General features: G+C 61.7%; 2 protein-coding genes across 2 annotated transcripts; both read right to left on the bottom strand.

Moving 5' to 3' along the window:
• Nucleotide 1: 1 nt before the first annotated feature.
• On the bottom strand, nucleotides 2-7,637 carry CFB (complement factor B). The gene is made up of 18 exons (XM_066359781.1): nucleotides 7,471-7,637; nucleotides 7,160-7,393; nucleotides 6,386-6,571; nucleotides 5,168-5,341; nucleotides 4,433-4,534; nucleotides 4,185-4,321; nucleotides 3,789-3,927; nucleotides 3,309-3,440; nucleotides 2,939-3,040; nucleotides 2,715-2,852; nucleotides 1,817-1,914; nucleotides 1,580-1,697; nucleotides 1,238-1,391; nucleotides 1,063-1,139; nucleotides 849-961; nucleotides 632-764; nucleotides 504-553; nucleotides 2-209 (listed from the first exon to the last, which is right to left on the bottom strand). The coding sequence occupies exons 1-18, from the start codon at nucleotides 7,532-7,534 to the stop codon at nucleotides 57-59; spliced, it is 2,304 nt and encodes a 767-aa protein (XP_066215878.1). The 5' UTR covers nucleotides 7,535-7,637; the 3' UTR covers nucleotides 2-56.
• A 419-nt stretch (nucleotides 7,638-8,056) lies between these two features.
• On the bottom strand, nucleotides 8,057-20,320 carry C2 (complement C2). The gene is made up of 18 exons (XM_066359782.1): nucleotides 20,017-20,320; nucleotides 19,652-19,858; nucleotides 18,886-19,071; nucleotides 16,344-16,517; nucleotides 16,164-16,262; nucleotides 15,904-16,037; nucleotides 14,838-14,976; nucleotides 14,111-14,251; nucleotides 13,061-13,150; nucleotides 10,572-10,712; nucleotides 10,144-10,238; nucleotides 9,931-10,045; nucleotides 9,653-9,818; nucleotides 9,495-9,571; nucleotides 9,260-9,351; nucleotides 8,768-8,894; nucleotides 8,594-8,643; nucleotides 8,057-8,432 (listed from the first exon to the last, which is right to left on the bottom strand). The coding sequence occupies exons 1-18, from the start codon at nucleotides 20,060-20,062 to the stop codon at nucleotides 8,256-8,258; spliced, it is 2,256 nt and encodes a 751-aa protein (XP_066215879.1). The 5' UTR covers nucleotides 20,063-20,320; the 3' UTR covers nucleotides 8,057-8,255.
• Between the last annotated feature and the right edge of the window lie 507 nt (nucleotides 20,321-20,827).

The following is a 20,827-nucleotide window of genomic DNA, read 5'->3' as shown; positions in this document are numbered from 1 at the left end:
GTATGATCGCAGCTGTTTTTAATTTGGTCTCATGCCCCTTCCCGGCGGGAAACCCCTCATAGAAAATCCAGCTCATCTTTGAGCTTGTCCTTGAGCCAGGGCAGCACTTGGAAGAGGTTGATGTGGAAGTCGCGGGCGTAAGGAGGCACCTGGGGCCTCCGCTTCGGGTCTTTGCAGAGGTCCACGACCCCCCAGCTGATCACACCAACCTGGAGGGGGCGAGAGGTTGTCGAGCCTCGTTTGGGAGAATTCCCTCTTCATCCCAGGGAGCACAGCGGCTCCCACCTGCATCTGCACCGACCTAGTCAGGTTACGACTCGGGACGCAGCTCAGTCCTGTCCTGCAGCACCCAGGCCGGACGTGGTCCTGAACCCACTGGTTCAGGGAGGAGGCCTAAGGTGGGCAGGCTCTGCCCCCCACTGGCCACATCATTGACCTTTCCTGCTCTGGGGTCCGTGCAGACCCCGTGGCTTCTCCCTGTGGCCAGCAGAGGGGACACTCACTTGGATGTAGCGACTCCTCTTGTGAATGATCAGGGGTCCACCGGAGTCACCTGCAGGGGGGGAGAAGCTGCAGGAACGGTCCTGGGCCTGGGGGACTCACAGCATGACCCCCCAGAGCCTTTCCTCACCTTTGCAGGTGTTGGGGTCGGCGACGGGATCCGCCCCTCCAGTGCACAGGAACCTGGGGGTGACCACCTCAGAGATAGGCTTGACTTGCTCATAACCCGGGGCGTGCTGGGCGTCCCTCTCACAGGCGTCTCTCTGTGGGGGGGAGAAGGGGCGGGAGGTGGGCGGGGCTTCGGGGGAGCCAGGGCTCTCAGCCCCTCAGGACCCCGCCCCCCGCACCTTGTCTCCGTGCTTGATGTAGACCCCCTTCCGGCCCAGCCGCCTTTTGCCGTCCTTGATCCACTCGGACACAAAGAAAGCTTCGATGTCCTTCGCAGGGAGCAGCTCTTCCACTGGATGGGGGGACAGACCGGGTCGTTTCCCGCAACTCCCTCTCCTGCCCCCCTGTCTCCTGGATTCTCACCCCGGTGCCCCTTCCCTAACCGGGCCTTACTCTGCTGCTTGCACGTGGTTGCCAGCGGGAGCCTCAGAGCGCGGTTCGTCCCTTCCGTGCACGGGAGGCAGATGGGCCTGGGGGAGAGAGGTGGGCGCCCGGGGATGGCACGCCGCGCCTGCCCGTGTCCCTGCCCCGCCCGGCACCCCCTCTCCTGGGGAGCCCGGGGCCTCACCTGAGAGTCTCAGTGTACGTCAGCTTGTTCTTGAGCCCGATCAGGACCACGTCATAGTCATAAAACTCAGAGATTCCTTTCTCTTTCTTCCCGTTGATGTTGTACTCGGGGTGGAAGAAGAGTGCATCTACGTCCAAGCTCTGCCTCGAGCCTCCTGAGGTTGGAGGAGAGTGAGTGCCTGTGGGCGGACCCCGGACCCCGGTCGTCTAGCGGGTCATCCATCCCTAGCGGGTCCAGCGTACAAAGGCAGGGGCTGCACCACGGGCAGGAGGCCTGTGGGCTCTTGAAGTGGGAGGCGCCAGCCGGAGGGCGACGCGCATTGATCCGCTGTGTCGCCCTTACCCACGGTGACCTTGATCGACTCTTTCTCGTCATCCACCGTGAAACAGTGCGCCGCAGTCAACACAAAGTAGTTGGACACCACGGCCCCCATGCAGTTCTCGACCCCCTTGGACGGGCGCTGGGAACAGAGGGCAGAGAGGGAAAGCTCAGCTTTGGCACACTCGGGCATTCTGCCCTCTCGCCCCCCCCCCCTCCCGTTTTACCCTGACCTCACCCCCCACTGGGCTCTGTGCTTACAGTGACAGTGATCTTGGCCTGCCACGGCTGCCTGTGGTAGTCGGAGCCTTTCGTGTGCTGCCAAACCATGCCACAGAGGCCCAGTATCTGGGATTCATCTGGCAAGGAAAGAGCGCTGAGAGCCGGGACACGGCACCCCAAACATGGCAGCGACTCTGGGGAGGGGACCCCCGAGAAAAGGCAAGCCACGGGTATGCGTTCCTTTATGTCGAACACAAGAAGACACTGGACAGTGGAAAGAATTTGAGACGAGATTGGAGGCCTGGCGGTGCCAGGCCCAGCCCTGGCTGGCTTGCTGCCCCTTGATGTCTCTTGGCTGCAGTTTCCACATCTGTGGAACAAGGGACCTGAGAGAGATCTCGCCTGGCTGTCGTTTACAGCTCTGTGATTCTAAGGCAGTGATGGGCAATCTTTTGAGCTTGGTGTGTCAAAATTCGCCAAACACCGAACATAACTCAGGTGGTGTGTCACTTCGAGGAAAACGGCTGAACCGGAAGTCCCAGAACTAGAGGCTCTGTGCTGGAGTTCTATTGTTTTGGCCTCAGACCTCCCACACAGAGTGTCTACACGACAGCAAATGTTTTATCCTCAGCTACTGCACGGCCAGGTGCAATAGCCGAGGATGAAACGTCCTTCTCGGCATGCGGCCCCATACTTCTCTGGGAGGCAGCTGCATGCGGCCGCGTGTCATCGAAAAGGGCTACGCGTGTCAGTGCTGACACGCATGTCATAGGTTCGCCATCACGGCTCTAAGATCAGGAAGTGGGTGGTGCCAGGAGACACTGATACGATGGAAGGAACGAGAAAGGCCCTGTGGGCTGCCCGGCTGTGGGAGGAGGCCCTGGGGAGGGAGAGCCCAGTTTCCCGGCCGTCCTGCGCCCTTCGGACATCTTCCTACCGACCATCTGTTTGAAAACATCCTCCAGGTTGTCCATGTCCTTCACTTTGAACACATGTTGCTCCTTATCTTTCTTGGAAGCCAAAGCGTTGATATTCTCTTGGTTCACGAGAGGCCCCACTCCAAACACATAGACATCTGAGGACGACAGGGGAGCGTGAGGGTCCCGAGGGCGGGGGCAGGAGCTCAGAAAGCGGGGCCGGGGGCCTGGCCCCTCAGCTCACCCAGGTAGTCTTCCCTTGGGTTCTTGCGATCCCTGCCGATGTCCAGCAAGGACCGGATGTCGTGAATGACTGAGACCGGGTCCCCGCCCATATTGTGCAAGCCTACGAGAGAGACAGGGGTCATCAGGACAGGGGGTGGCAAGAAAGGGTCGAGGGGCATGAATGAGCTGGGAATAGTGACCCACAGCTGGGTCAGCACAGAGGGAAGGGAAGGACATCGGAGAGTCTCCTCGAGAAGTGTCGCAGCAAAGGTCAGCCTGGCGGGCCCCTCCCCAGCTGCGGACGGCCCACCCGCCCGGGAGTCTGGCGCTGCATGTAGTCTGAGGGGCCGCCACACGGGGGACCGGGAGGGAGGCGGGGCCCTTCGGACCGTCGGTCATGAGGATGACGACGTGGCGAGTGCGGTTCCAGCCCTCATGGGGGTGCTCCCGTTCCCTGCTCATCATGTTGTACACGGCCTGCAGGGCCTTCTTGGTGTTCGTCCCCATCTTCAGCTTGTGATCTGGGGCCACGAGAGAGGCGTCACCTCACTTCGTCTTCCAGACCCCCCCTGAGCCCCACACTGGCCTGTCAGCAACGCCTTCCACATTTTTTCTCAACTTTTTTAGTTGGTGGTCACCCTACTGACTTCCTCTCGACCACAAAGTGACCTTCTCAGCCCCTCACAGGTTCCCACTGACCCTGCTGTGCAGTCACGCACTACAGAGCGGTCCTCCCTGCCCCCCACACACGCAAACACGCGTGCGTGCGCGCGCACACACACGCATGCAGTCTCACCCAACACCCCTGAAACTTCTGACCCCCCTGGTCCCGAAGCGAACCCCCCACCGCTCGCTCCCCGCCTTCTGACCGTCATAGCTGATCTTGTCGAGCTGTTCCGTGACCCAGGCTGCGTCGCTGCTCTGGGGCTGGGACACTCTGATCAGAACGTTGGTGTCTGTGGCGTACGTCAGCAGACCGTACCTGGGCTTCACCCCGTAGCTCGCCACCTGGGGGAAGCAGAGGGTCCTGGCACTGCCAGTAGAAGGCGGCTGGGGTAGGGACGGGCCTGGAGTAAGACTCGAGGGCAGATGGGTCACCGCTCAGGTTGGCAGGGAAGTCTGGGCCAATGGTCAAGAAGTCACATAAAGGGGAAAGAGGACAGAATCGGATCTGAGGGTTTTCTGGAACCCTGTGGCTCATGGAGGGGCTGGGAACCTCAGGAAGCTAGCTCTGGCAGGCCATGAGTTCCTCTCAGGGTCCCCACCTTCTCAATGAAGGCTTTGAGACAGTTCTTGGCTCCAGTGAAATTGCCTGAGCCGATGCTGTCTGATCCGTCCAGCACCAGGTAGATGTTCATGGAGCCCGAGGGGTCCAGGATGATCTTTCTCTTCTGCTGTTCCCCTGGGTGCCACCAGAGAGTCTCAGGCGCCAGCATGCAGGATGCTCCCACCTCCTCTCCCTCCTCCCCACCCACCCCAGTGGCCGGCCCCCACGTCCCCCTTGCTTTCCAACCTGGGCTGTGCCCGTCGTCAGCATCGACCCCTTCTAAGGTCTCCGTCAGGGAGGACAGGAAGGCTTCAGCCACCTCTCCAGGGGTATCGTACATAAAGGAGTCTGGAAGAGGTCAAAAATCAGGTAATCCGGGCCTTGGCTGGTTGGCTCAGCGGTAGAGCGTCAGCTGGCGTGCGGGGGACCCGGGTTCGATTCCCGGCCAGGGCACACAGGAGAAGCGCCCATTTGCTTCTCCACCCCCACCCCCTCCTTCCTCTCTGTCTCTCTCTTCCCCTCCCGCAGCCAAGACTCCATTGGAGCAAAGATGGCCCGGGCGCTGGGGATGGCTCCTTGGCCTCTGCCCCAGGCGCTAGAGTGGCTCTGGTTGCGACAGAGCGAGGCCCCGGAGGGGCAGAGCGTCGCCCTCTGGTGGGCGTGCCGGGTGGATCCCGGTCGGGCGCATGCGGGAGTCTGTCTGACTGTCTCTCCCCGTTTCCAGCTTCAGAAAAATACAAAAAAAAAAAAAATCAGGTAATCCGGCCAAATGTCCAGGAGGGTCGGGGACACAGTGGCCAGAGAGACGGGGGAACGGAAGGGTGGGTTTCCCAAGAAGGAAGGGCTCAGAAGAGACGTTAGACAGGAGGTTGCGGAGCCGAAGGGAGCAGGGCTGGGAGAGAGGGTGGGGAGACAGTACCGGGCACGGAGACTCAGGCTCAGAGGGCAAGGTCTGGCTCCGGGGCACGGGGTAAGGGTCACCTTGGCAAGAAGGCTCCGTTCCGCTCCAAGAGCCGCCCTCCAGACACGTGCGCCGCTGGGAGCCACGCAGGGTGAGGCCCCGGTTGCAGTAGTAGGTGACGCTGTCTTCAAGGCGGTATTGGCTGCCCACTTTCCGTGTGCCGATGGGGATGCCCGGGTTGGGGCAGTACGACGCTGCGGAGGCCGGAGGCGGGGGGTGAGGGCCAGAGGCGGCGGGGGTGAGGGCGGCGCCGGAGGCGGGGGGGGGGGGGTGAGGGCGGCGCTGGAGGCGGGGGGGGGGGGGGGGGTGAGGGCCGGCGCCGGAGGCGGGAGGCGGGGGTGAGGGCCGGCGCCGGAGGCGGGAGGCGGGGGTGAGGGCCGGCGCCGGAGGCGGGGGGGGGGGGGGTGAGGGCCGGCGCTGGAGGCGGGGGGGGGGGGGTGAGGGCCGGCGCTGGAGGCGGGGGGGGGTGAGGGCCGGCGCTGGAGGCGGGGGTGGGGGGGTGAGGGCCGGCGCTGGAGGCGGGGGGGGGGGTGTGAGGGCCGGCGCTGGAGGCGGGGGGGGGGGGTGAGGGCCGGCGCTGGAGGCGGGGGGGGGGTGAGGGCCGGCGCTGGAGGCGGGGGGGGGGGGGGGGTGAGGGCCGGCGCTGGAGGCGGGGGGGGGGGGGTGAGGGCCGGCGCTGGAGGCGGGGGGGGGGGGGGGGTGAGGGCCGGCGCTGGAGGCGGGGGGGGGGGGTGAGGGCCGGCGCTGGAGGCGGGGGGGGGGGGGGGTGAGGGCCGGCGCTGGAGGGGGGGGGGTGAGGGCCGGCGCTGGAGGCGGGGGGGGGGGTGAGGGCCGGCGCTGGAGGGGGGGGGGGGGGGTGAGGGCCGGCGCTGGAGGCGGGGGGGGGGGGGGTGAGGGCCGGCGCTGGAGGCGGGGGGGGGGGTGTGTGAGGGCCGGTGCTGGAGGCGGGGGGGGGGGTGAGGGCCGGCGCTGGAGGCGGGGGGGGGGGGTGAGGGCCGGCGCTGGAGGCGGGGGGGGGGGTGAGGGCCGGCGCTGGAGGCGGGGGGGGGGTGAGGGCCGGTGCTGGAGGCGGGGGGGGGTGTGAGGGCCGGCGCTGGAGGCGGGGGGGGGGGGTGTGTGAGGGCCGGCGCTGGAGGCGGGAAGGGCAAGGCCGGGCACGGGAGTGACAGCGCCAGTCCCCCCGGAGGCAGCGGGGCCAGGGACAGACCGCGACCGAGGGGCGGGGCCGTGCTCCTCACCTCCGTTGTCGCAGACGGCGGTTTGCCCGTCCCACCGACCGTTCTGCTGGCAGGTGCGGTTGGCAGAGCCCCGGAGAGCGTAGCCCTCATAGCACCGGAAAGAGATCTCATCGCTCAGGTTGTAGTAGGCAGCCCTCGGCCAGTACTCCCCGTTCTCAAAGCCCTGGGGCCTGGGGCAGCGGATTGCTTTGGGGAGAGGGACATAGCAGGAGTTACTGAGAGGGGAGGGGTGCCTGCTAGAGACCCCTCCGGGCTTTGAGGTCCCTGTCACTGGGAAAACGCACCCTCTGGGTCCCGCTGGAGCAGCGTCTACCCTCACCCCCCCCCGAGTCCCGCTGCCCCCCCTTCCCCACACCTGGGCCTTCTGTCTGCCGCCCCGGGCTGCCCTGGCTCTGGGTAAGTGCTAAGTGAGGGCAGACCCCTTCCTTCCTCTGTCCTCCTTCTCCCCCTCATCCCACCTCGGACACCAGACAGCTCCTGCACGCCTGGCCCAGCTCGTCAGCCTGTGTGGTCCCAACACGCTCTCATCACATCCGAGTCCGGACTCCAGCCACCACCCACCCCAGCCCTGCCTGGGCCCAGCCACCACCCGCCCTGGCCCTGCCTGGGCCCAGCCACCACCCGCCCTGGCCTTGCCGGCCACCACCCGCCCTGGCCCTGCCTGGGCCCGGCCACCACCCGCCCTGGCCTTGCCGGCCACCACCTGCCCCGGCCCTGCCCGGGCCCGGCCACCACCCGCCCCGGCCCTGCCGCCCACCCTCCCTGCCCTCCAACCTCTGCACTCGGCCTGCTTGACGACCTTCTGGTCTTTGGTCAGCATGGTGCTCCATGACCCCGTGGACCGGCAGGTGCGTGCCTGCACGGGGTAGGCGTAGAAGCCGGAGGGACACACGTACTCCAGGGCCTGGCCCTCCTTGAGAAGCCGGAAGGAGCCGCCCTTGATCTCGACCCCCTCCAGAGAGCAGGGCCCGTGGGGTCCAGCCCTGGGCAAGGGCGTCGTGCTCACACCTAAGAGACAGGCTGATGAAGCCAGGCCTGGGAAGGCCAAGACCGGGGGGCAGGGGCGGCGGCCCGGCCCCGCTCACCTGTGGACAAGAAGCCCAGGACCAGGGGCACCAGGCAAAGCCAGGGGCTGAGACTGCTCGGCATGACCCCGGGAGGCAGGGAGAGGCTGGGGCTGCGGGCAGGACAGCTGTCCCCTGCTCGTGTGGCGTGTCTGCCTGGTGCGACGTCCAGGCTGAGACTGCAGACCGGGGCCAGGTTGCACTGCCTCCCCCCGTCCCCGCCACCTCTCGCCTCTGACGCAATCCCGACGGCTGGCACCTGCCGCCCGCCCTGCACGCCCCACCCACGTCACTTTCCGGAATGTCCAGGCGGGAGGGCCCCGCTAAGCCGCCTGCCAGCCCGTCAAGGAAACAGAACCGCAGCAGCCGCACCCTTGGCTGCCCAAGGTCCAGATTCTCCCCTTCCACAGCTCCTCGGGGCCACGGGCCCCCGCAGGCCCAGGCCACCCCTTGAAGGGCCGGAAACAAGGCCCTCACAGGCTCCCCTGTCGACAGGGCGGCGGAGCAGAGTCCCTGTTTGTCCAGCTGGGTCCCTGACCTGCCTCCTGTGCTTCCTGGAATCACCCCTGCCCGCCCCCCACCGCCAGGAGAAAGGCACAGGCAGATGTGGAAATCACTGGGTTTTTATTTCATAACTGGGAAATCCCACGGGAAAGTGAAAGGAGCATGGGTCCCAGCGAACCGGGGGTGGCCCGGAGGCTGGATGTAGGGCGAGGACCCAGGTCTGCAGGCGGACACCCAGAGGCAAGACCCCGGAGAGCCGGCAGCCTCCGCAGGACAGCAGAGGGGCCAGCGCCCGGGGGTGGTTAGAGGGGCAGAAAGTCGAGGACACCCCCCAGGTGCTGCCTGAGCCAGGGCTGCTGGCGGAAGAGGCTGAGGTGGAAGTCCCTCGGCGGGGGCACCCGGCTGCTGGGGGCTCTCTTGCGGGAGTTTTTATCCCTGGAGCCGCAGGGGTTGTAGAGCCCCCAGCTCACCAGGCCCACCTAGAAGAAAGAGAGAATGGGGACAGGAGGTGGCCGCAGCCCCAGACCCAAGCCCCAACGCCCCCGGTTCCTTCAAAGGCCCCCCGTCTGTCCCACACACACACACCCCATGAAGCCAATGCCCAGTAACCCGGGTCCTGCGGCTTCTTCCTTCTCCTCACCTGAAAAAACCTGAGTTTCCGCTCGAGGAAAACGGCTCCCCCGGATTCCCCTGAGGAAAGACGGGCCGAGAGTCTGTCAGCACGGCATTGCGACCCTGTCCCGGCCGGTGTGCCCGCCTTCCCCTCCGGAGTCCAGGCTCCAGGCTGCGGGGCGAGGGGGTGGGAGCCACTCACCCCTGCAGGGATTGTCATCCAACTCGGTCCCGCTGCACAGGAACTGGTCTGTCACCGCCTCTCTGACATCTGTCAGGTTGGGGAACATGGTTTTGTCTTGGGAGACGACATCGATACACTTTTCTCTCTGCAGGGGGCGCAGAAGGAGAGGGGAATGGAATGATCAGGCCCGGGGAGACACCGGGGAGTCCAGCCAGACCTGGGGGGACTGGTGACTCAGGGTCCGATGAGGAAAGCCGCCAGAGCTGGCGGAGGCAGAGGGACGTTATGGGTGATGTCCAGGGGAGGCCCATCCCCCCCCACACACACAGCACCTCGGACAGGGGAGGCCCATCCCCCCACACACAGCACCTCGGACAGGGGAGGCCCATCCCCCCCCCACACACACACACAGCACCTCGGACAGGGGAGGCCCACCCCCCCACACACAGCACCTCGGACAGGGGAGGCCCATCCCCCCCACACACAGCACCTCGGACCTAGCACCCTCACCTCCGTCCCTGTCTTGAGGTTAATGTTCAGTTTGTCCCCGTTCAAGGCCACGAAATGAGCAGGAATGCTCTGTTTGCTCAGAAGTTCGTTCTCTGCAGTCAAGGGGAAGGCTAGGTTGGGGCTGGCCCCTTTACCCAGCATCCCGACTCCTGCCCTAGGGACTGGGGCACAGTCCCAGGTCGCCACCGCCAAGCCCGGTCCCAGCTCCGCCCGCACCCGAAGCCGCAGCCCTCACCGTGGTCCCGGCAGGTGCTGCCTGGGGCTCTCCGCAGAGCCATATTGGCCCCCACTGTGCAGGGAAGGCAGATGGGCCTGAGGAGGAGGATGCGGTCAGCCGGGCCCACCTTCGGGGCCCCCTCCTCCAGGGACGCCCCCCTCCCCAGATGCCGGCACCTGGCGTGGGTGGACAGCTTTACTTTCTCGGCCAGCTTCAGAAGGGCAATGTCATCGTCATAGAACTCCAGGATGCCCAGATGCCTCTTGGCAAAGACGTCGAACCCGGGGGAGATGAACGCCTTCTCGATTTGGAATTCTTTGCCCAAGTGGGATTTGGGATCCCCTGCGAACAATACGGCGGATTGGGCTGGGCCAGGGCTCCGTAAGGGGCCGGACTCCGAGGCGAGGGACAAGGGGCGGGGGCTCCGTTCGCGGGGGTGGGGGCCCCGCCTTACCCACGGTCACCCTCCACAGCGCGTGGTCCTCGTCGGCGTTGCGGAAGCAGTGAGCGGCTGTCAGGACCCACTGGTCCGAGACGAGGGTCCCCCGGCAGGTCTCCAGGCTCTTGGGCTGCAGGTGAGCAGAGGACCGTCAGGGACCGCTGTGTCTCCGGCCTGTGTGGCCACTTTCCCCTCTGGGGCCCAAGCCCCCTCCCTCCGTCCTGGTACCTTGATGGTGACGTGCCAGGGCGCCCTCTCCTGGGCAGAGGCGTTGGCCGAGAGGTTCCCCACCCCACAGATGTTGTCTACGAGCTTGGAGACATCTGTGGGTGTGAGGAGTGGGCGGGGAAGGGGGCAGGTGAGGGGCGCTGTGAGCGGGTTCCCGCTGCACCCCCCCCCCCCGGCTCCTCCCTCCCGTCCCGGCTCCTCCCTCCCGTCCGGGCTCCTCCCCCCCGGCTCCTCCCTCCCGTCCCGGCTCCTCCCTCCCCGCTCCTCCCTCCCGTCCCGGCTCCTCCCTCCCATCCAGGCTCCTCCCCCCCGGCTCCTCCCTCCCGTCCGGGCTCCTCCCCCCCGGCTCCTCCCTCCCGTCCCGGCTCCTCCCTCCCCGCTCCTCCCTCCCGTCCCTGCTCCTCCCTCCGTCCCCGCTCCATGCTCACCCAGCACGTGCTCGAAGACCTGGCGCAGGGCCTGCGGGTCCTGCAGGACGAAGGCGTGCCTCTCGCCATCCTTCTTGGACCCCAGCTCGTTCAGCTCCCTCCAGTCCACGTCCAGGTTGCCCACCCCGATGGCGTAGATGTCTGACGGGGAGGGGGCTGTCAGCAGAATCTGGTAGCTGGGGGGGGGCACGCCCACCTCAGGTCTTCCCCACGGCTGTGCCTCTGCCTGGTTCACTCCCCCGCTCGCCCAGACCTCCCACTGGGTCCACGTTCTTCCCTTCGGAGTCCTGACCCACACAGCACTACCTCAGCGCGTCCTCCCTGCGGCCTCCCCACCGCCGGCTGAAACCGCGGTGCCCCGGGCAGCCCCATTCCCTGCCTGCTTCCTGTCGGCACCTTAGCGTGTGAAACCACCAACAGCGCCCCCAGGGACTCCTATCTCTCTTACTGAATGCCTACCGTGGGTAGAATAGAATTGTGTCTCTCCCCCCCCCCAAAAAAAGGGTATGTTCAGGTCGTAACTCCTAATACTTGGGAACGTTGAATTTACTAGGAAACAGGGCCTCTCCTGATGTGATCAGGTTCAGAGGTCACAGTGCCTTCAGGCGTGCCCTGATCTGATGATGCCTAGGCCACCAGCAGCCGGAGAGGCAGGAAGGACCCTTCCTAGAGCCTCCAGGGGGAGCACGGCCCGCCTGGAACCTCTTGAACATGGGACAATGGATTTCTGTTGTGTTACGCCCCCAAGTTTGTTCAACTTGTTGCACCAACCCTAGCAAACTGATACATTGTCCCCTCCGGAGGGACAACCCCTTGCAGACAGGAATTTGTCTCTTTTGTTCTCAGGAGGACTTTTTTAAATTCGTGTTTTTCAACCGCGGGTCCACAGACCGGTGCCCGTCCGCCAGAAATTTCGTGCCAGTCCAGGAAACAGCTAAGCAGCCGCCCTGCTGTTGTCTTGAGATTACAGACCCAGTGATCTTAGTCGAATTCGCTTATGCTCAGGGTGATTGGCTCTTATAAGCCTGGATCAGCGATGAGAATACTACTGAGGTTGTCTTAGATCACCGGTCCCCCAGAGTAAAAAGGTAGAAAAGCATTGTTTTAAGTGACTACATAAATAAGAAGAACCCATGAACACAGCAGAGAGGAAGAGCTTCAGATCTGGTCTTCCTCCACCTGGTGGGGGGTCGGGGAGAAGGGCCTGGAGCCCCCCCTGCCCCTGGAGAGCCGGCCCCCACACCATCCGGGCACAGCCTTCCACAGCCTCCCAGGGGGCGCAGGTGCCAGTCAGAAGCCACCTGTTCTCACACCCCGTGGGTTCTCTTTGACTATTTCTTTTCATTCTTGCTTTTTCTTTCTTATTTTTTTTTTCTTTTTTTTTAGAGAGAGAGAGAAAGAGACAGAGAGAGACAGACAGATAGGGACAGACAGGAAGGGAGAGAGATGAGAATCATCAATTCTTCATTATGGCACCTTAGGTCATTGATTGCTTTGTCATATGTGCCTTGGGGGGGGGGGGGCTACAGCAGAGCGAGTGACCCCTTGCTCAAGCCAGCGACTGTGGGGTCATGTCTGTGATCCCATGTTTAAGCTGGTGAGCCCACACTCAAGCCGGCAATCTTGGGGTTTCAAGCCTGGGTCCTCTGCGTCCCGGTCCGATGCTCTGTCCACTGCGCCACCACCTGGCAAGCCACTGCTGCCTCTTTCTAATGGAGTGTTTCTGAGCAGTGGTGCTGAGGAGTGGACAGAGTGGGGTTTGCCTTTGCCTTCCTTAGGCTGGAGTTTTAAAGAGGAATCTGCTTCCTCTTTAAGGGGCAGGTGGGGCAGCTGCACGTGGGGGTGGGGTGAAGGGTAAAGAACAGACAGGACCCAGGGGAAAGTGAAACTTGGGGGCTCAAAACCAGCTGCCTTCCCTTATCGGGAGCACTCCTCCCTGAAGTTCTTTTCCGGTCAAAGGTCAGTGCAATCGGTATTTCCTCGGAACCCAGGGAATTGTTTTTTTTGGAGTCTGCAGCTGCCAGACCTTTAGTTACTTATCTGCCCTGCTACAGGGAAGTGCCAGGGACAGTCCCTACAGGAATCCGGGGCCTCTTCTTCCTGGAGAGTTTTATGACTCCGTAAACAGCGATAACCACGATGATATTGATGCGGAGGGCGACCGCTAACACGCGTGGTACTTCCCTGTGTGCGCCCGGCAACATCTCAGCGCTCGCCCCTAGCCACCCACGAGGCCCGTTGACAGGCGAAGAGACCGCCCACAGCCCCGGCCCAATGAAGACGGAGCCACGGGGGGGGGGGGGGGGGGGGGGGACCATGGGGGGGGTTCGGCTCCCGACTCTTCCAGTGACACGCGGCTGCCCTCAGACAGAACGACGCAGCCCGGCTGGGGACGAGGACCGCTAGAAAGAGAGCCGAGGCCCCGGAACCCTCGGCTGTGGGCCTCATGCCCCCCGTGGGGCCGCACAGATGTGGGGGTGGAGGCTCACCCAGATAGTCCTGCCTCTTCTGCTTGATGTTCAAGACCTCTTTGATGCTGTCGACGGCCGGCTTGGGGGAGCCCCCCATATTGGACTTCCCTAGAACCGGGAGGGATAAGGGACACGTCACAGAACCCCGTGCCGCCCCGGAGGGCCGGGGAGATGCTCATCCTGGGAACCCCAACACCAGCACTTCCTACCTGTCGTCCAGGCAGGGGGCCGGGGGCTTAATCTCACTTTGCCTCCTTTAATTCTCATGAAATCCCGGGGAGTGTAGGTATCCTCATTTTAGGGACAAGAACACTGTTCTGAGGGGCGGCGTAATGAGGACATAATCAAGAGCTCGACGGCAGAGCCCGGAGCCAATGCACAATTGTCCTTCCTTCCAACTAACTCCTAGATGTCAGGCTCCAGGGCCAAGCTCCCTGTGACCTCCCGGGTCGGGACAATAACTAACACTTATCATCACAAAGCACTTTTTACACAAACTGCTTAAATCTCTCTCCATAAATATGGAGTAAGGAAAGGAAGGTAGCTATTATTGGCATCATTGTTGTCGTCATTACCTTTGTCACCTTCAACACTATATATGTTTTTTTAAGTGAGAGGGGGGAGATAGAAAGAGAGACTCCTGCATGTGCCCTGACCAGGATTCACCCAGCAACACCACCCATCTTGGGACAATGCTCAAATCAACAGAGCTATTTTTAGTGCCTAAGGCCGCCACTCTAGTGAATCGAGCCACCGGCTGCAAGACAGGAAGAGAAAGGGAGAGAAGGGGGAGACAGAGGAAAGAGAAGCAGATGGCCGCTTCTCACGTGTGCCAGATCAAACCAGGGATGCCCGCATGCTGAGCCAATGCTCTATCCATTAAGCCAACTGGCCAGGGCCTATTTTTTTTAACACTATTTTATGAATAATGTTTGTAAATAATACTGCTTTATAAATAAGACACAGAGGCCCCAAGCGGCAAGAGGGAGCACCAGAATGCAGGCCTCTGACCTCGCCGTGGCGCCCTCCCACCGTGCCAACCTCACGCACAGAGACGAGAGCACCCACCGTCTGTCAGAAGGATGATGGCGTGTCGGATTTCCTTCCAGGCCGCCGTGTGCATGCCGAGGCGACCCATTTGGTTATTCATCATGATATAGACACTGTGCAGGGCGTCATGGATGTTGGTACCAGTTCCATTTTCGTGGTCTGGAATGTGCGAAGAGGAAGGAAGAAGGGAATCACTCTTATCCCCCCCCCCCCAATCACTGGAGGTGAAATCATCAACCGGTTTGATAAACTCAGACCTCGGATACCCAGACAGAGATCGGGCATCGTTGACCGTTCAGGCATTAAGAGACATTCCCCCTTAGACTTTGTGCTCAGTGCATAGCAACCATCCACGGCCACTCTGAAGTCCCCAGACGCAAAGATGGGTTTTCCAAAGAGCCCGGGTTGTGTTAGCGCCTGCCGCCGGCCTGTGGGCGGTGTACCATGACGTGGGAGCCCACGGCACTGAGCCACGAGGACCAGGCCTTGCTGCGCTGGCGTCAGAGAGGAGCCAGGACCTGCAGGGCGCGCTGGACGTGCAGCACGCCCTAGAGCGACCCGGGCGCTGGCGGGAGCCGGGACTCCCCCACCAGGAGCTGGACTTAGAAACCTGGGGAACGGACCAGAGCCCCCGAGCCCCGAGACCTGAGTGCGACCCGCGGGCCCCGCCCCCAACCCGTCCGGATCTCTCTGCAGGCGACGGGTCCCTTCTCCCTCCCGCCACCTTCATCTGACGACACCCTACCTTTGTAGTTGATGTTCTCCAGGCTGTCGAGCACTTCGGTCACGTCCCGGGAGCTGTCGTCCAGGACAGACAGGATGGTTTTGGGCTTCGAGGCAAAGGTGATGATGGCGACGCTGACGTTGATCTCAAAGCTGAAGATCTGTGAAGGGAAGTGAGAGGCGGCGTGAGGGGCCCCGAGACCGAAGGGTTGCAGGTGAGAGAGCTCGCAGAGGGCCCTGGAGGAGGCTGAGAACCCGGCTGGCAAAGGCAAGGTCCAGGCCTGGACACTCACTGGGAACCACCACTCAGAGGAACTCCAGGACTGACACGGGTTGACCACCTACGCTCTTTGATAGGCTCACTCCTCACTGAATCTTCACAGCCATTTTTTTTTTGGGGGGGGGGGCCAGATGGTCCTTATTTTGCAAATGAGGACATTGAGGCTTTGTAACTTGGCCCCAGGTCACACTACTGGTAAGAGGTGGAGGCAGGAATTGAACCTATGGGTGCAACGCTTAGGCACCCAGCGGGCACATTCTGAAGCCTCAAGGTAAGTGATTTAACTTTAAGTCTTAAGGGAGACCCTAATCTGACCAGGCGGTGGCGCAGTGGATAGAGCGTCGGAGGAGGACCCAGGTTTGAGACCCCGAGGTCGCCAGCTTGAGTGCGGGCTCATTTGGTTTGAGGAAAAGCTTGAACCCAAAGTCACTAGCTCCAGCAAGGAGTTACTCGGTCTGCTGAAGGCCCGCAGTCAAGGCACATATGAGAAAGCAATCAATGAACAACTAAGGTGTTGCAACGCGCAATGAAAAACTAATGATTGATGCTTCTCATCTCTCTCCGTTCCTGTCTGTCTGTCCCTGTCTATCCCTCTCTCTGACTCACTGTCCCTGTAAAAAAATAATTAAAAAAAAAAAAAAGTGTGATCCTATAAACGGAATCCACGCTTCCCTTCGCAGCACGCACCAGGTCTGGGAAGACTCGCGGAAGGAGGTGGGCTGTCCGTGGGATTCGAGCAAGGGGAGGAGACAGACAGAGACAGTGGTGCGGGAGCAGCGGCCCCGCCCCCGGGCTCCCATTCCCTGACCCTGTCCACCATGCGTTCGGCGCTGGCCTTGAAGATCTTGAAGTCTTCTTCCTTCACACTCTGCGAGGCGTCCAGCAGCAGGTACAGGTTCAGGTGCCCCGATCGCTGGATTTGGATTGCTCGGCCCACGCTTTCTAGGGGGAAGTGTGGAAGGGGAGGTTTCAGACGCCCACCTCCTCCCTGCTCTCCAGAGAGGGGCTGGGAGGCCGAGGCCCCACGACCCCTGCCCGGCAGCCTGCCGTTCCCCTGCAGACACTCACCCTTCTTCTTCTGGGTGGGATTGGTGGACCCAACCACGTGGGCCAAAGAGGTGCCCAGGGCAGGGGCCACGTCCTCGGGAAAGTCGTAAGAGTAAGGTTCTGTGGGCAGAGCCACCGGGATCAGCCGGGGCCGAGGGCTGGGTGCCCAGGCCTCTTGGGAGGGTCAGGGTGGCTACTCACGGCGGCAGATGGGCTCTGTCCCGCTCCAGACGCCATTGCCTTGGCACTCCCGCTCCTCCGACCCTGTCAGCACCAGATTTGAGGAGCAGCGGTAGCGGACCTTGTCCCCGAGACCAAACCGGGACCCCGTCCGCACCGAGCCCAACGAAATGCCCGGGTTGGGGCAGTGGCCAGCTGCAAGTGAGCAAAGGAAGATGGAGGTGAGCAGGGACCCGCCCCCTTGACCTCTGACCCTGCTCACCCACCCTCCTCCTCTGTCTCTCCCTCCTCTCCTGCCCCGCCCCAGAACCTCTTTGGGCCCCTTGGTCGCCCCCTTGGGTGTGGATAGAAAACCTGAAGGAGGGTCAGATGTTCAGAGCTCAGTGGCCTCGGTTGCCAGCTGAAGCCCCCCAGTCCCAGACCGGGGGCTCTGTCTGCATCCATCCCAGAACCTAGGGGAGATGCTGGCAGAGGAGTCCACTCCACAGAGGACACTGGCACTTCCTAAACCGCAGTGAGTCATCAGTACAGACCCACCAGCGTAAAACTGGCTAAAGCAAAAAAGATAGCTCATTCCAAGTGTCAGACAGGATGTGAGTCCACTGAACCCAGTTATATCGCTGGGGAACCAGTGAGACTGCCTACCAGCCTCCACTGAGCCCAACATGCCCACTGAGACCCAGGATTTCACGCCTAGACAATATGCTCCAGAGATACCGGGGCACGGACAGACAGATGTCACGTACAAGAATGTTCACGGAGCTCTCCTCATAATAGCCCCAAGCTGGGAATAACCCAAACACCCATCAACAGATACACAAATAAATTGTAATATACGCATATAATGTAACTATGTAGCAATTAAAAAAACAAGCTGCGGATACCCAGGGCCACGTGGATAAATCTCATAGGCAGAATGTCAAATAAAGGGAGCTGGGTGCAAAAGGTCACATCCTGTGTGCAGTTCCATTCCTGCGAGGTGGTAAGGGCTCAATGAACCCAGGAGGCAGAAGTCAGAAGCTGGGTGCTCTTGCGGGAGGCGACAGGGACCCCCCTGCAATGTTGGACGTGTTTTCTCTCTCTTGGGTGGTGATCACATGGGTGGATACATGTGTGAAAATTCATCCAGCTGATTCTTTAAGATTGGTACACTTTACTGGAGGTAGATTTTTACCTCAGTTTTCAAGTCGGTTATATTTATGTTTACATACATGACTCTTGTCAGCGTCAAGGACGTGAGCAGGAAGCCAAACGCTGGGCCACTGGGAAAGGGAGTGGTCCTGACGTCTCCTGGGCCGTTACGTCAAGTGTGCTCAGAACTACGACCCAGGAACCTCCCTGAACCCCCAGGTAAAGGCGGCTTCGGGGAACTGCGGGAGCCCCACTCTGTCAAGCAGAGCCCTGCGCCATTCACCAGGACGGTAACAACCATGACGGAAGTGTGTGTGGCTCTCACCAGATTCCAAGGGCTGTGCTAGACGCCTACGAACATCACCCCGCTCCCCCCACCTGACAACCCCGCTGAACCTCTCTGTGCCTCTGTGTTCACATCCGAAAGTCGGGAGCTAGTCGGCACCCTGACCACCCCCATGTTACAGACGAGGAAACGGAGGCAGAGGGAAGATGAAGAACGTGCCCATGTCCGTGAGGCCGGTGGCAAGGCCCTCCGCCCAGCCTCATCCCTGTAACCCCTGTAATCCCTGTAATCCCTGTAACCCCTGTAATCCCTGTAACCCCTGTAACCCCTGTAATCCCTGTAACCCCTGTAACCCCTGTAATCCCTGTAACCCCTGTAATCCCTGTAATCCCTGTAACCCCTATAATCCCTGTAACCCCTGTAATCCCTGTAACCCCTGTAACCCCTGTAATCCCTGTAATCCCTGTAACCCCTGTAACCCCTGTAATCCCTGTAACCCCTGTAATCCCTGTAACCCCTGTAACCCCTGTAATCCCTGTAACCCCTGTAATCCCTGTAATCCCTGTAACCCCTGTAATCCCTGTAACCCCTGTAACCCCTGTAATCCCTGTAACCCCTGTAACCCCTGTAATCCCTGTAACCCCTCTAATCCCTGTAACCCCTGTAACCCCTGTAATCCCTGTAACCCCTGTAACCCCTGTAATCCCTGTAACCCCTGTAACCCCTGTAATCCCTGTAACCCCTGTAACCCCTGTAATCCCTGTAACCCCTGTAATCCCTGTAACCCCTGTAACCCCTGTAATCCCTGTAACCCCTGTAACCCCTGTAATCCCTGTAACCCCTGTAATCCCTGTAACCCCTGTAATCCCGTGGAAGCCTGAAGGCCAGTCTTGCTTTGAGGCGTTTGGTTGGAAAAGCCAGACCGTGTGCGGAGCCTTCGGGTTGGGTCTGAAGCTCAGCACCAGCTGCCTTGGGCCAGGCTGCCTCCAGGCCGGTGATGTGTGTGTGACCTGTGGGTCCCCACTGACCAACATCCGGGAATATTAGCTGGACACTGGACACGCCAGGCCCCCCGTGCCCCACCGAGGCTCCCGGGACGCGCGTCTGTCCCCGGGGTCCCACGCAGCGCCCGCCGGGGGTACTCACCGCCGTTGTCACAGACGGCCGTCTCCCCGTCCCACATGCCGTTGGGACGACACCGCCTCACGGGGGAGCCCCGCAGCACAAAGCCGTCCTCACACTCGAAGGTCAGGTTGCCGCCCACTGGGTGGGACCCCAGCCGCGGGGTGTACATGCCATTCTCAAAGGAGGCGGGGGCCGGACAACGGACAGCTGAGGGGGGCGAGGGCGGTGGGGACACGGGTGGGTGGGTCGCACTCAGGCTGGGCACCACGTGCGTCACGTCCACCTGGATGCCCGGGGCCAGCCAACTGGCCGTCTGTCTGCCTATTAGGCTGACGCCCGCAAAATCACTGCTTTGGGTAACTGGTGATTTCACACTGTTCAGCCTAATACGCTCATAAGTCGCTACTTCTCTCAGCCCCTGAGGGCCACGGTCACCCCAGCCCCTCCCCTGGAGTCCTTAGATGTCCCGTGAGTGGGCACAGCGGGGACTCGAGGACCACCCGCATCCTTTCTGAAAGGCCAGTACCATGCGGTCCACTGTTAAGTATTTTGTAAACCACCTCTGGGGTTTAGCACCCCCTCCCCCGCCCCGCCCCGTCTCCATCGAAGCCTGAGCACAACGCCTTCCCGCGGGAAACTGATGCAGAGCCCCACGGAAGGTCAGCACGGCCGTGCCTCCCACACCGTCCACTCAGGTGGAGCCCCACGCCAACCACATCCTCAAACAGGGGTGCAGAGCGAGCAGGGGCGCCCTGGGCGACGCCCGGGGCCGGGCGGGGAGCCTCACGTTTGCAGACCGCCTTCCGCGACGGGGCGGATCTCGGGGTCCGCCACTGCCCACTGCTCAGGCACAGCCTGGACGCTGGCGACGGGTAGCGGCCGGGCGGGCAGGAGTAGACGAGGACACTGCCGGGGGCCCAGCCGTGGCTGAGGGTGAAACTGCCGCCGGAGATCTGCACGTCCTGAGGGCAGGAGGGGGCGGCTGCAGCCAGGCCTGGGGAGCGAGGAGGAGATGCAGAAGAGGAGGAAGGGGGGAGGCCCCGTCCCAAACCCCGGCCTCGGGGACCAGGCAGGGAAGCCAACCCACACGGCTGCTTCCAGCGTGGAAACTCCCGGGGGACCCGGGCACTCCCCTCCCCTGCTCCTTCCTACCTGGGGACAGATGCAGCACGCAGAGCAGAGCCACTAGCGCGCTCATGGTGTCCACCTCAGGGCCAGGGACAGGCAGCGCCCGGCGAGAGGGAAAAGGTCACCTGACTTCCCGAAAACCAGAGCTGGCTCAGCAGCTGGCTCGTGTGCTGCCAGAGAAGAAAACCAGGGAGTGAACCAGGGAGTGGTAAGAGGGGTGTGTGTGGGGGGGGTGGCCTTGGCTGGGAGAAAACAGAACTGGGGACTGAGCCCCGGGGCGAAGCATGTGCCCCGAGTGCCAGGACACCCCGCCGCCGTGTCTCCGCCACAGCCCCGGTGCCGCCGCACTGGTCTCCACCCGGCGAGGACACACACCCGAACATACACGCTCTGGCGCGAGAAGTCTAAAGTGCACAGACCGACCAGCCGCCCAAGAGATTGCAAAACCACTCATGTAGACACAGTTTCAGTTTTCTTTTGGGATGTGACAAGTGGATTTTACTTCTTGTAAAAAAAAGAAAAGAAAAGAAAAAAGCCGGGGGGTAGTAGTGTCTTCTTGGACGTAAACCTCCGGGAGACTGAGGCTAATTTTCTTAGAAGCTCTTGATACATAAGAGTTCTCACAATCTTTTTTTTTTTTCTTCCCCCTGTAGCTCTTCCCCAGAGAGAATCTGGGGATTAAAAAAAAAAAAAAAAAAAAAAAGTGAAATCAACAGTTTTAGAGATGGAAAAAATGTCTAGAACACTTTTATGGAAAGTCCCGTAGAGACAATTCCCAACTTGGAATATAAATAAAATTTGAGTTGGTTACTCAAAGGAATAAAAGTATTTGAGA

The sequence above is a fragment of the Saccopteryx leptura genome, chromosome 1 (genome assembly GCF_036850995.1).
Source record: "Saccopteryx leptura isolate mSacLep1 chromosome 1, mSacLep1_pri_phased_curated, whole genome shotgun sequence".
Taxonomy (NCBI): Eukaryota; Metazoa; Chordata; class Mammalia; order Chiroptera; family Emballonuridae; genus Saccopteryx; species Saccopteryx leptura.
The sequence above is the reverse complement of the archived record's forward strand: the minus strand, read 5'-3'. Positions and strand labels throughout refer to the sequence as shown.

Bases quoted from the DNA above. Each gene is read 5' to 3' on its own strand.
- CFB (XM_066359781.1), bottom strand. From the start codon at position 7,534: ATGCCGAGCAGTCTCAGCCCCTGGCTTTGCCTGGTGCCCCTGGTCCTG. The intron at 3,928-4,184 runs GTGGGGACCCTG...TGCTTCCCCCAG, and splicing joins TCAAAGCCTTCATTGAGAAG to GTGGCGAGCTACGGGGTGAA. The intron at 962-1,062 runs GTAAGGCCCGGT...CCCCCCATCCAG, and splicing joins AACCACGTGCAAGCAGCAGA to TGGAAGAGCTGCTCCCTGCG.
- C2 (XM_066359782.1), bottom strand. From the start codon at position 20,062: ATGAGCGCGCTAGTGGCTCTGCTCTGCGTGCTGCATCTGTCCCCAG. The intron at 16,263-16,343 runs GTGAGTAGCCAC...CTCTGCCCACAG, and splicing joins GACAGAGCCCATCTGCCGCC to AACCTTACTCTTACGACTTT. The intron at 9,572-9,652 runs GTGCCGGCATCT...CCTCCTCCTCAG, and splicing joins AAGCTGTCCACCCACGCCAG to GCCCATCTGCCTTCCCTGCA.